At 34.9% G+C, this 13,189-nt stretch overlaps 1 protein-coding gene across 1 annotated transcript; it reads right to left on the bottom strand.

Moving 5' to 3' along the window:
- Positions 1-12,164, bottom strand: LOC108744728 (rab3 GTPase-activating protein catalytic subunit-like). Its single transcript, XM_018480634.1, has 3 exons — positions 11,598-12,164; positions 11,304-11,567; positions 1-243 (listed from the first exon to the last, which is right to left on the bottom strand). Exons 1-3 carry the CDS (start codon positions 12,162-12,164, stop codon positions 1-3), a joined length of 1,074 nt encoding a protein of 357 aa, XP_018336136.1.
- Between the last annotated feature and the right edge of the window lie 1,025 nt (positions 12,165-13,189).

The raw sequence follows: 13,189 nt of genomic DNA, 5'->3' as shown, positions 1-13,189 counted from the left end.
CTATACTTCTTGCATGTTCCAGCATAACAACAATTTTGTGGCAGAAGCTTTCTTCACATCGATTACGCATTCTCTGATGAGCGATATAACACCTGCTTTTGCAATTGCACTATCGTCGATTCCTGCTTGCGGAACCCGTACATGGTCTTTAGAAACTTGTTTCGATGGTTCAAACTCGAGGGAGTATGACAGTGCTTCACTTGTCTCTGAGTCCATCGATAAATGTTTGTACTGCCGGTTGGTCTATGAATTATTGTGGAGCACATGAGTAGGCTAATTTTTCGAGGCGCTCCACATCAAACTTAAATTGTTGAAGAGTATCGTACTTCGTAGGTTACGCCTTTTCAGTTGCATATGATGTACTTGTTCTAGATATTTATCGTCGAATCTCATTTCTAAGGGGTTGACAAGATGATGGAAGTCATGTTGTTGAGACTAGCCTTTTTTGTAGTATAGTATATCCAGTGCTTCTCCTCGTAAAGAAATTATTGATTAGTGCGGTTGCTTTTTCTGAAACAGTTTCATTTTTTTCTGAGCTGCTTTCAACTCATCTTTCATTTCTTCCTGTCCCTTTTTCGTTTCTTCTTGAGCTGCTTTTAATTCTTCTTTTATTTCTCCATGAGTTGCTTTCAATTCTTCTTGTCCTATTTTCATCTTTACCATTAATGCCTTTATTTATTGCTCCATTTTTGCTTCAGTACCTGTGGTTGTAACAGGCATGAAATATCTATTTCTTCTAGAATGTTCTATGAAAAGATTCGACTCTGGGAAAATCGTTCAGCAGCTTAAAAGTAAGTAAGTTATTCATAGAAGAATTTCTTCTACTTTAAAAAATGACCAACTGGTAATAATTACAATATAAATGACAGACGCCTACTAGAAGCCAATGTAAAAATGCAAGGGGTAAACTACGAAAAGAATGTTTTCGAAATTAATTGTTTACCCATCGGATGCGACCCCTTATATTATACCTATATACCTTTTTGAACAAGAAAAAAAATTATCTTTTTAACTAAAGTATTGGCAACTATGATTCCCGCTTAAAAAAAATACAAGTTTATGTTATAACTTGAAAGGGGGTGATTTTTTATTTTATTTCTGGCAACACCGAAGAACATAAATTTCTTTCTAATGTTGCAAACAACCAGGATGTGGACATGTAGCCGAAACTCGAAAATTTCAACTTTTGTTTATAACTCAAAAGCAAAAGACTATAGCTAGTTTTTAAAAGCACTAATAAATTTGTCTCAAAAACAGAGATGTAGAAGGTCAATTGAAAAAGATCGTTTTCTTAAACTTAAATATTCGATTTACCCGAAGTGTCAGCTAGACACAACGAGCATAGCATTTTGATGTTTCAACTTAGAGAAGAACAACAAACATAGACCATTTCCGATCTAACCGGAAATGGGGCATAATTTTTGGACAATTCCCTTCTCATTGAGAGTGGCCGCTACGCGAAGACTCAAGCAATTGAAAGAAATCCGACAGCTGCTCAAAAGTATTCTTACAATCCAAAAGACCAGATAGGCAATAAACAGGCATTGTGGAATACTTGGCAATCGACTTATCCAGATCACTAAAAGTAGATCTACCGTCTGGTGAAAGGTGGTATCCTGTCGCCCTTCATCTAGTGGTTGATAAACTCCTGACGGAGTTATCAGGACATGGCTTCCAGGGGATGACACTATAGTGTAGCGTTCTTTCTTCAGCACCCTCCTGGACTGCCAAAAGACAATCATCCTTGTAGAACATAGATGGGAAGACAGAAGTCATTGTGTTCTTAAGAAAACGGATACAAAATTCAGTAAAATACCTTAGGCCATTCTGAGTATCAAATTATCCTGGAAAGACCATCTGAACTTTCTGAGGAATAGCTCACAATCTATTACATATGACAAACTAGAAGAGCCATCGGAAAGGATTGGGGGTTTACACCAACTACTATGAGGTGAGTTTTTGAAACGGTGTTGAAACCCAGGATGATTTAAAAATGTTTCTCGACGCTGAACTTTTCAAAGTGCATTAGATATATGCATAGAGAGGATGATAAAAATTGTGCAGCCTTTATAGCTTCTGCAATGAAAATACTTGAACTAGAAAAGAAACTTGTTATTGTTATAAACTCACAAAAGCAGATTGACATATTACTTATCATTACTAAAGATTATACTGATTTCAAAGACTTGATAAATACTTGACTTAGCATATAAGTTGAAATTGTAAAGGAAGAAGACATGACTGATAGCGTTTCTAGTATTAAAGATGATGAAATAGGTAAGGATTTAGCTTCCTCTCGAAAACATCAAATGCATTAATTGAGTTTCAGCTGAGACACAGCAAAATGAAAAATCTAATGATTTTGAAGATACAAAGGAGTATGATATAAGTGTAAATCCTGCTGAAACTTTAAATAAAGACTTATTATTAATGCTTTTTTAAACCCTTAAATCTACTTTAAACACTTTGCTACCGTACTGATAAGCAAGTAAAAGATAATTCAAATGCTTTATTGAATGTTATATCTCTTATGAGTGTGAGTGTGAGCAATTTCATCCAGTTCACCAAACCAAACAGTACACACTGGATCTGGCAACAGTAATAGTTAAGAATCAATTTTTCTTAGGACCATTTTGTTCCCGTGAATAAATCTCACCATAATCCTACATTTCTTTATATTGGACATTCTTGCCGTTAAAAAAGAAACAGAAGAAAATATTGAACTGATTTTTATAATGCTGCTTATGAGAAGATCAGATTAAATCTTGCTGGAATGGACTTCATTGTTTACGAATAAATGTGTATTTGAATGCGTAGATGTTTTCTATTCATATACAGATTCTAAGCTTTCAGAATAATAGCATGTATCCCGACTGGTATTCGTCGGAATTATTTAAAAATGATGCCACAAAGAAACAGTTTCACAGGGACTGAATTCAATCAAGTTATCTTGAAGATAAGATTTTATTTAAACGGCAAAGAGCATTTTGCACCAGACTGTCTAAAATCGATTAGTTATTAAAAATATAGGGTTCTTCGGAAAGTCATTTCGTTTTTTCCCGACAGAGGATTTAATTGTAGTCTTTTGCACCCAACTTCACATTTAAGCCGTATAATTTTTATATGCTTTGAGAGCTCATATAGCAAGGCTTGTGTGTGAAAAATTCCAATTAATTCTACGCAGTAGTTTTTGGTTGGTGCCCTTTTAAATATGGAGAGCGATAAGCAGCATTTTCGACATATCTTACTGTTTTACTACAGAAAGGGTAAAAATGCTGTTCAAGCCAGAAAGAAATTGACTGATGTGTATGGAGAAGGTGTGTTGACAGTACGCCAGTGCCAGAACTGGTTCGCTAAATTTCGATCCGGCAATTTTGATGTCGAAGATGCACCACGTTCGGGAAGGCCGGTTGAAGCTGATAAAGACGCGATAAAGGCATTAGTTGATGTGAACCGGCGAATAACAACACGTGAGATCGGATTGAGGTTAAATTTATCAAATTCAACAGTTTATGACCACTTGAAAGGCCTGGGATTATCCTCGAAGCTCGATGTATGGGTTCCCCATGTTCTCACAGAGAGAAATCTGTGTCGCCGCATTGACGTCTGCGATTCGCTTCTCAAACGTCACGAAAATGATCCGTTTTTGAAGCGCATCATCACTGGGGACGAAAAATGGGTTGTATACAACAACGTCAAACGCAAGAGGTCATGGAGCAAAAAAGATGAACCGGCTCAAACCATTTCCAAAGCCGATATTCACCAAAAAAAGGTGATGCTGTCTGTTTGGTGGGATTTTAAAGGAATCGTTTTTTTTTAGCTTTTACCGGATAACACAACGATTAATTCGGAAGTCTACTGTCATCAGCTGGACAAACTGAATGATGCACTTCAACAGAAAAGGTCAGAACTAATCAACAGGAAAGGTGTAGTGTTTCACCAAGACAACGCGAGACCTCACACAAGTTTGGTCACTCGCCAAAAGCTTTTACAGCTTGAATGGGATACAATGCTACACCCACCATATTCTCCAGACCTGGCACCATCGGATTATTATTTGTTCCGGTCACTCCAAAATTTTTTAGACGGTAAAACCTTCACCTCAAATGAGGAGGTCAAAAACCTCCTCGATCAGTTTTTTGCCAGCAAAGACCAAAAATTTTATGAGCGTGGAATTATGCTACTACCAGAAAGATGGCAAAAGGTGTTGGACTAGAACGGTCAATATATAATTTAATAAAGTATTTGTTTATTATACGAAAACTGTCTTTCATTTCCACAAAAAAAAAACGAAATGACTTTCCGAACAACCCTATACATTGAGCGAATTAAATCTTTTTGGGAGTACATTATGGGTTTTAGACAATATCCCACACCGGCACGAAATTATAATAGCCGGAGATCTGAACGGACGAGTAGGAAAACAAGTAGATAATAAAGTTACTGGCATGCATGGTGAAGAGGCCATTAATAACAACGGGGAAAGACTCATAAATCCATGTAGTGAATTTGAGCCGAGAATATGTAACACGTTTTTTCCACAAAAGACATTCATAAATATACTTGGTATCAACACTCATGAGGACTAAAGTCAATAATTGACTACTTAATCGTACGACAACAATCAAAAATAAAAATACAAGATGTCAGAGTTAGGAGAGGGGCTGATTGTGGATCTGACCATCGGTTTGTAGAAGCAAAAGTTTTTATTCCCTAGTATTACAACCACACTATTAACAGAAATAACAATAATATGGATCAAGCCAGTGTAATAAGATTCAATCTGGAAAGTCTAATAAACGATAGTACTAGACATTTGTTTATGAGTAGATTAGAACAAAAGCTACATATAGCGGACAAAATAACAGAAGAAGAATATGAACATATTAAATCATGCATTATAAACGCAGCACTTGAATCGCTGGGAAGATACCAAGTAGAAAAAAGACGAGAATGGTGGGACAGAGACATAGAGAATAATATTAAAAGAAAGAAAGAATTGTACCTAAATTTTCTCCAAAAACAAGATAACGAATTGAAAGACGCATATAGAAAGACCAACAGAGAAATAAAAAGTAAGGTTGTAAAGAAAAAAAAGGTGTGAATATATTGAACAATATATAGGAGGAACCAAAAGCTCAGAAGCATGGAAAACCATTAAGGCCCTAAGGACATCTGGAAACCAAGGATAACAAATAGAGACTGGGTTAATCACTTCAAAGAACTACTGGAAGAAAAGAGAAATGAATACCTACAACAATCACCTTTAGTTCAAGAAATCCCATACATAAATCTACAGATAGAAAAAGTTCAAGAGGCAATAAACTATATTAAACTGAGGAGGTCGCCTGAACCAGGAAATATATATCCGGAACTTGTCAAATACGGACCAGAGAAACTGACACAGATGCTAACTACATTATATCAAAGATGCCTAAATGGGGAAGAACCGCCGAAAGAACGGAGAACCGTATTTATATCAACTATTCACAAAAAAGACTCTAAAGACAACCCAAACAACTATCGAGGAATAGCGTTAATACCAACTGTAGGAAGAATGTATTCCGGACCACTAAGGAATTTGCTAGAAGAGGATATTCACAATAAACAATCGGAAGAACAGTCAGGCTTCCAAGAGGGAAGATCCACATCATACAACATCTTTACATTAAAAATAGCATTAGAAAAGAGGTCTCAACGAGATAGAGAAACTCACATAGCGCTTATAGATCTTGAAAAGACTTATGATAGTGTTCCAGTGTCGCAATTATGGGAGAAACTACATAATTCAGTCAGACCCACACTTAGAAGAGCTGTTCAACTGTACTATAAACAAAACACCGCATCAATAAAAATCAGCTCTTAAATAACGGAATCATTCCAAATATCAAAAGGACTGAGACATGGATGTTGTCTCTCGCCTACATTATTCAAGATTTACTTAAGTCAATCTTTAAAGGGATGGCCAAAAAAATGTAATACTATAGGACTTCAGATAGGTGAGAACAGACTACATTCGCTATATTTTGCCGATGATCAGGTGATGATAGCTCAAGATGAGCAACACCTAAATTATATGGTTAGAAAATTACACAAGGAATATATTCCAGCCGGATTAAAAATAAACTTTGACAAATCTAAATATCTAGTAGTAGGAAGTAACACATGCAATACATTACAATTGGAGAAGGAAGAAATAAGAGGTGTAGAGAAATGTAAATACCTGGGGGTATTATTCAATAAGCAAGGAACAAGTCATACTAGAAAGGATACGTAAAGGGAGACAAGCCATTGGAGCACTAAATTCGATATTATGGGCAAAAAACATAAGGAAACAGACTAAAAAGAGAATATACAATGCGATAATAAAGAGCATGATTACATACGGGTCGGAAAGTTGGGATATAAGCAAAAGCAATAGAAGAAAATTACATGCGACAGAAATGGATTTCCTACGAAGGAGTTGTAGACGATCAAGACTCGAAAGGATCAAAAATGAAGTTATTAGAAGGGACATGGACGTTGACAACGATATTATAGACGCAGTAGAAAAGAAACAACTGAAATTGTTTGGACATACAAAAAGAATGGGAGAAGAAAGAAGGAAAAGGGGAAGACAAAGAAGAAGCTGGAGGGACGATATCAACGAAGCAATGGAAAACAGGAATCTAGAGGAGCATATGTACAATAATAGAAAAATTTGGAAACTGGGCACGGAGAAGCGGCGACCGCCTTGGAAATCCGTATATATATATTATGGGTTTGTCGAACTCAAATGGTTGGAGGGTCTCTCTTAGAACCGCTGAGTATTTTGTTCGGTTTATTTGTTGTTAAAGGGATTATATCACCTGCATTCATTATTACAATATTTCCATAAACCTCTTTGTGGACTTTCGCGGCAATTTAGGAAGCACATTCAAATGAAAATGTTTTTCATTACTCGATTTCCTATAAAGGAATTAGCACTGTATAGGACAAACAGTTTTCAGTCAGGGAAAACTTGTTGATAGCATTTTACATTGAATTGAATTTTATTTCTGAAATATGTCGCAAGCTTGCGAGAGGTGATAGGGCCTTATAAAAGAAAAAAATTAAGTATGCTTGTATATTCGAATGGTCACAAAAACGTGGTACAAAGTAGATACAGACTAATGTAATCTCGACCCTGGAAGAATATACGACAATGTAAAGCTCTATTCAATAAGCTGGTGATTAGGAGCATCCGCATCCGTCTTGCATTTCTTCTGCATTTTTGTACTCGTGCATTGTTTAGATATTAATGATATCCAGGAATGATTTTGGTAAACCTGTCTTTTGTCACGGGATAGTGTACGTACGTATGCGTACGTGTTTTTACTGGTATTGTATAATTATTTTTTTCTAAAGGGACTATTGTCGAGCCATCCATTAAAAAAGTGATGCATCTTGGCAATACCTCAATGGTAGTTAGGAAATTAACCTTACAATTAATAACAATTACCTGTCGATAGGAAATATAAACTTACCTATTTATGTTTCCGTAACGTTAATTTTGTCTTTATTTTGTGTTCTTAATACCAAGTGTACTTTAAATACTGCCGAATACTATCTGTAATCAACAAAGTTGTTATTTAATTAATTTTGATTGTAATGAACGTCTAAGCAACACTGTGTATGGAGGTGTGGTAGTAAGCTGTTGATATTTAAGTTATTAATCGTTCCACAACTTTACATTCTCCATCAATGTAACTACTTAATTTTTTTAACACAACTCCCTGTACTAATGCCCTTTTGACAATTCCCCTTCGGATAAAAATTAAATGAATTTTCACATTAATATTAAATTTTGACTATTATTAAAAGTTTCTTAAAGTATTGCATATCATAAGATAGCTTTTAATCAGTTCAAGTACGACTCCCCTTATACCATAATATGAAAACTTTGTCAGTAACCTCTCACGATTGACAGTGTAAAATGCTTTAGTCAAATCAAGAAAAACAACTGGAGTAGGAATACTGCTGTCCAGCCTCTTGTAAATATAATCAGTAGCCACAAGAATTGCACCAACAGTGCTCATCCCTCTCCTGAAAACGAATTGGCTCCAAAATAATATACCTACCTACTATATTCATCTAGGAAGACAATCATTCTGTTGTACATAATCCTTTCAAATATTTTTATCAACTTTAATACAAACAAAATTGATCTGTAATTGGATTCTAAGTACCAACTTAAACATAGGGACACCTGAGACACTTTAAAATTCCTAAGATATTTTCAATACCCAAAAGATACGTTAATGAAACGTTCAAAATGGTTCACCAATATATATGTTACCGGAAATGTAGGAATTGTATACATTTCCTAGAGGCTATTTAGGAAATCTATAAAATATTGTTTCAAAGATTTTTTAATACACATATCCTGGAAAATGTATACATAATTTCCGATATTGTACTAGGAAATGCATAAAACTAATGCTTTATGTGAATAAAATGAATGTAACACGTTAGTAAACTGAGAATCAGAGTTATCTGTGAATACAATGAATCGCCTGATCGGATGACGGAATACCCTCCCCTCGCTCGCTATCCCCGCGTGCCCATTGACATCTTGAATGTAATACATTTCCGATTGCTATTTAGGAAATGTATAGATTTCCTAGGAAACGAGTCTAATATAATTTATTTCACACGTTTCCGGGTGATTTTATAAATTATTTACATTTCCTAGGAATTGTATACAATGGCGGATTTTATACATTCCGTTAACATATACATTTATGTATGTGGTATCGGGAGCGTGTAGGATTAATTAATAAAGTCAAGTTAGGTACTAATAGAAAATAAGATATTACTTAAAATGTTATGAATAAAGACAGCGAATGCTCGAACAACGATTTATAGTTTTATGGTACTCTACCCATGGGGGTAGCAGGTAGCGCGTTTGGAAGTTGGTGATTGATGTTAAGGAAGTCGTTGTTCAGATTGAAAAGAAGAAGGTTGTTCGAGGATCGCGTATGTTTTCTTGTAAATATCAGCTCTGTATATACTTGTAAATAAATAAGAAAAAGGACACTACGATTTTGAGTAACGTTTATGCTATCAAATTAAATCCCTACATGTATGTTATATTTTTTTGAATATCAATAATCTGCAGTATCTTTTCCTTTTTTTGCTTATAATTAGTTATGAAATAATTCCACTGCATTGATATTTCTAGAAGACGTCTATAGATTTGTCTTTAATAGTATAGAAGTTACCTTGATTGTCAGCTTTATTATTACTTATGATAACCTCCTCGCTAGTGTCACCAATGCTCGTAAAATATTCTTTAAGGAAATTTACATTTTTTCTTGATCTGCAATAGTTCTATTGTCTATTAAGTATGATGATTTACCTGAAGTTTTCATTTTACTAATCTTTACATTTATAAATAGTCATTTCTTACAATTTTTGTTGAATTTGTTAACATATGTTTTATATGATATTTTAGCATTGAAATCATTTGAGTTGTTTTTGTAATACTTGTATAGCAATTGTTGTTCTACTGTACTTTAGCAGACTTTGGGTACTGCACGCATTAACAAAGAATCAAAAGCGAACCAGGGTAGAATGGTGCAAAAAAATGATGAAGCGCCTTGAATTTGGGACATCTTAGAATGTTCACAACATTACAGTATTTATGATATACCAACAAAATTCCAGAACAAAGTGTGTCTTTTTAAAAACAAGGATCCCCGGTGCATGTCCTCGGTCAACCACAAAAATTATGATTTCCGTATTTGAAAAACAGAGTCTAAACAAACAACGAACAGTTACTACTTCCAAAGGTTATTGATGTACTAATACAAATACGACCAAAGTTTAGGCTTTGCACGTGGCTTCTGCATCACGATAACACATTAACGGATATTTAAGGATGTTTGGGAGGTACAATCGGAGATAAGAGTACATAAAATTAGAAATTCGTGATTAATTAGGTTTTGCAGCATACCATGAGGTAAATAAATACTATCTATACTAAAAAAAAAAGTATACGGTTTGAGAGAAAATTTTGAATTTGACCAAAAACTTTGAATAAAATAAGAAATAACGAATAATATGGAAAATTTTTAACTGACTTTTGGCAGTGAATATGCCTTGATTTCAACTTCGAAACAAAAAAATATTTAGTTTCAATCTCTATTAATAATGAGCGTAAAACTTTTTAATATGTTTAAATAATAATTAAAACTTTAAAATTGCATTTATTTCAGACAATTATAAATATTATCATTATATTATCAAGTAAAAACGAGATTTTCAGCTAATTTTTCATTTTTTTCTCGATAACCATTTAGTGAATTTGAATAACCTTACGCTAAAGTGATTCTCCAGAGTTCAAGTTACTTATTATAAAAGTTTGAAATTTCTGGTAGCTTTTTTTCTGTTAATAAAAATAAATTTAATCTGTTCGGTTAACGAATCTCCATAAAATGACGTGTACAATTACAATTTTTTAAAATTTCAATAACTTTTTAACGGTTTAGTGAATCGATTTGTAATTTTTACAGGAATTTTAGAATTGAATGAGAAACGTTCTTCCAAATTTTTATTTGTCACGTAGCATTTTGACATACCTCCCAAACATCCTTAATACGGACTGAATTTTCTTGATCATCCTAGCGTCTTGTGACTTTGTCCTCTTTCCTAAAGTAAAAAAAAAATTAGAAGGGCATTTTCGGCCGATGAGGAACTTTTTTTGACAGCAATAGATCAAGAGTGTGCTGATCTCCCAGAAGAAAAGCGGCGAAGTTAGTTTCGACGTATGCCGATGTGCATCGATTGTGGTGGAGAGAACTTTTAAAGACTGTGAATAATACTTATACAGGACAAAACATTACGAGCATCTTATACGTATATCTCTATCTCTTAAACAAAGAGATTGATGTATTTAGGCAACCCAAGTGGTAGATCTTGCACCTTCGGATCCCAATGCATAATTCTTTTCCAGACGTCTACGTCACCATGGATTTGCCACTGGACAAAGCCATCACATAGAAGTCGAAAAATCAGATTGCAATTCTTATAAGATCACATGTGTCGTAAATTACATACCCGCCCTATGCATGTAAAATAATAGACGCCTATTTGTAACTGCTTTTATTAAATAAAGATACAACAATCATACCAAAAGAAAGCACCTATTACCACAATATAGTGAATAAATTAAATCCACCCTTTCCCAAGTAAAATAAGCTATTTATTAGTATCATATTTATTAAAAAGTTTACTTGCACGTTTGTTTAAAAGAAAACTATATCTTCTGAAAAGGCACCTACCAACCGAAATTCATTCTTAGAGAGAATCGCCCTCAAAAACTGTGGGGATTTAGCGGAGTACGTAGCGGGTCTAACTGCGTCTGCCCTCATGACAAATTCTTTCTGAGTTGCGTTGGGAAAAGCCTTACTGTCACCACCACTCGCTTCCGGATCGGTTTGATCAGTCAGTAACAAATTCGCACCCTTTTGCGCCTCGGAAAGCATGGCAACGATTCGAGAGCCTACCATTGAATCTCCTTTGTCTTCGATCTCCACTTCACGTCCCTGAATTAAATTAGCTACCAATTTACTCACAGTTTCGTTTGTCGTCCCGGTCGGATTAAATTTATACATAAGTGAATTAACTTCAGAGATTTTTAATTCTAATGATGAGATTTCTCTAATCAAGCTTTCATAGCGACGAGTATTCACAGCGCCCTCTCGAGATGCATTTTCGATAATTTTAGCGATATGACGAATGGTCGTAATTGAATCAGGTAGTTCTTGAATCACGTGTTGACTTTCTTCATATAACCGTAAGAGGGCAACATGACTTAAAACAGGGAGCAAAAGCTCCACAATTTGGGAAAGGTTCCGTGAATCTAAAAAGTGAAGAACTTTCTCAGCTTCTCTAGTATCATCGAAAAGTCTCTTTTGGCGATTGGCAGGAACAGGTTTTCCTGATGCCCACATCTGAACCCAAGTATTGTCTGATATAAGCATACGTGAACTCAGGTGACCCTTCTTCTGTCCCCAATTATCTAATTCGTCTTCTTCGATAAAGTCTCTCGGAGAATACCATCGAATGAAGTCTTCCAAAATTGACCCTGGATTAGCTGCCTTAAATGATTCCATGTCCGACAGTAATGAAGCACTCATCATTTTAGCTCTAAGCTCGCTACCTTGAGCATCAGAACCTAACTTCAATAACACATCGGATTCTTCTTCCAACTGGTCTTCTGTTTTTGGCGCAGGTTCCTGTGTAATTGGGATATATAACGATTCGCCCGTTTCTATAAGTTTGAGATTCCCAAATTTTCCAAGTCTTCCTACAGGACGGTTCCATAATGAATATTCCCTCTTCGGAGGAGCTGCATCAGCGGAGCAATCAAAAAATTCATCTTCATCAGTAGATGATGATGATGAATTTCTTTCAGCTTTACTGCCAGCTTGTTCAGAAATTGAACTCTCAAACTCTCTGGCTTCTCTAGCTTTTTTTCTTTCGATACAACAATTTAACATTTGCAATTTCTGATGAAGTAAACATGTTCGCGGATCCGGAAATCCAGGAGCGAGCCTATAAAAAAAACAACATATTATTAACTTCTTTGCACTTCAAGTGCAAATTCACGATGTATAACCAATTAAATACAACGTATTAAATTCAAAAATTAACATGTTTCGCAAGAACGAACTAGAGCGAGACAGACGTTAGAGCGTTAAGGAACAGACCTGCAAGAATTTTCGTCCTAATTTTTTTCAAAAGTCTTGGCCACTCTCAAGTAGGTGTTATTAATATCATCACATACCAATTACCACCTGTACATTTTAAAATTGCTAGGTAATCATTCTCCGCCTATTTAATCCTTTTAATAACGATAAGTTTTCAAATAAACGTATATTAAAATATACGCAATACCGTATCATAAAAATTGACTTTTTTTGTAGAAACTGTTACACGAAATAATTTTTTGAAACTGTAATTAACCTTACAAGAGTAACTACTTCTGCCTCATAATAAAACCTCTCACATGTTTGGAGAAGAACTCATTATATTTTTATTAGCAATGAACAGAAAAATTCTTCAAATACACAATAGTAAATACAGACAACGTGGTGAATACTTTCTGTAAAAATGTGCTACTTTTTGGGGGATTCTATGTTCGAAAAGGTGCTTTTCCAATAAA

The sequence above is a fragment of the Agrilus planipennis genome, unplaced genomic scaffold (genome assembly GCF_000699045.2).
Source record: "Agrilus planipennis isolate EAB-ADULT unplaced genomic scaffold, Apla_2.0 scaffold46, whole genome shotgun sequence".
Classification (NCBI taxonomy): Eukaryota; Metazoa; Arthropoda; class Insecta; order Coleoptera; family Buprestidae; genus Agrilus; species Agrilus planipennis.
The sequence above is the reverse complement of the archived record's forward strand: the minus strand, read 5'-3'. Positions and strand labels throughout refer to the sequence as shown.

Coding starts and splice junctions, on each gene's coding strand:
- LOC108744728 (XM_018480634.1), bottom strand. CDS start 12,164: ATGATGAGTGCTTCATTACTGTCGGACATGGAATCATTTAAGGCAGCT. Junction 11,568..11,597: donor CCGGGACGACAAACGAAACT/GTGAGTAAATTG, acceptor AATTTAATTCAG/GGACGTGAAGTGGAGATCGA. Junction 244..11,303: donor CTAAGAATGAATTTCGGTTG/GTAGGTGCCTTT, acceptor AATAATTCATAG/ACCAACCGGCAGTACAAACA.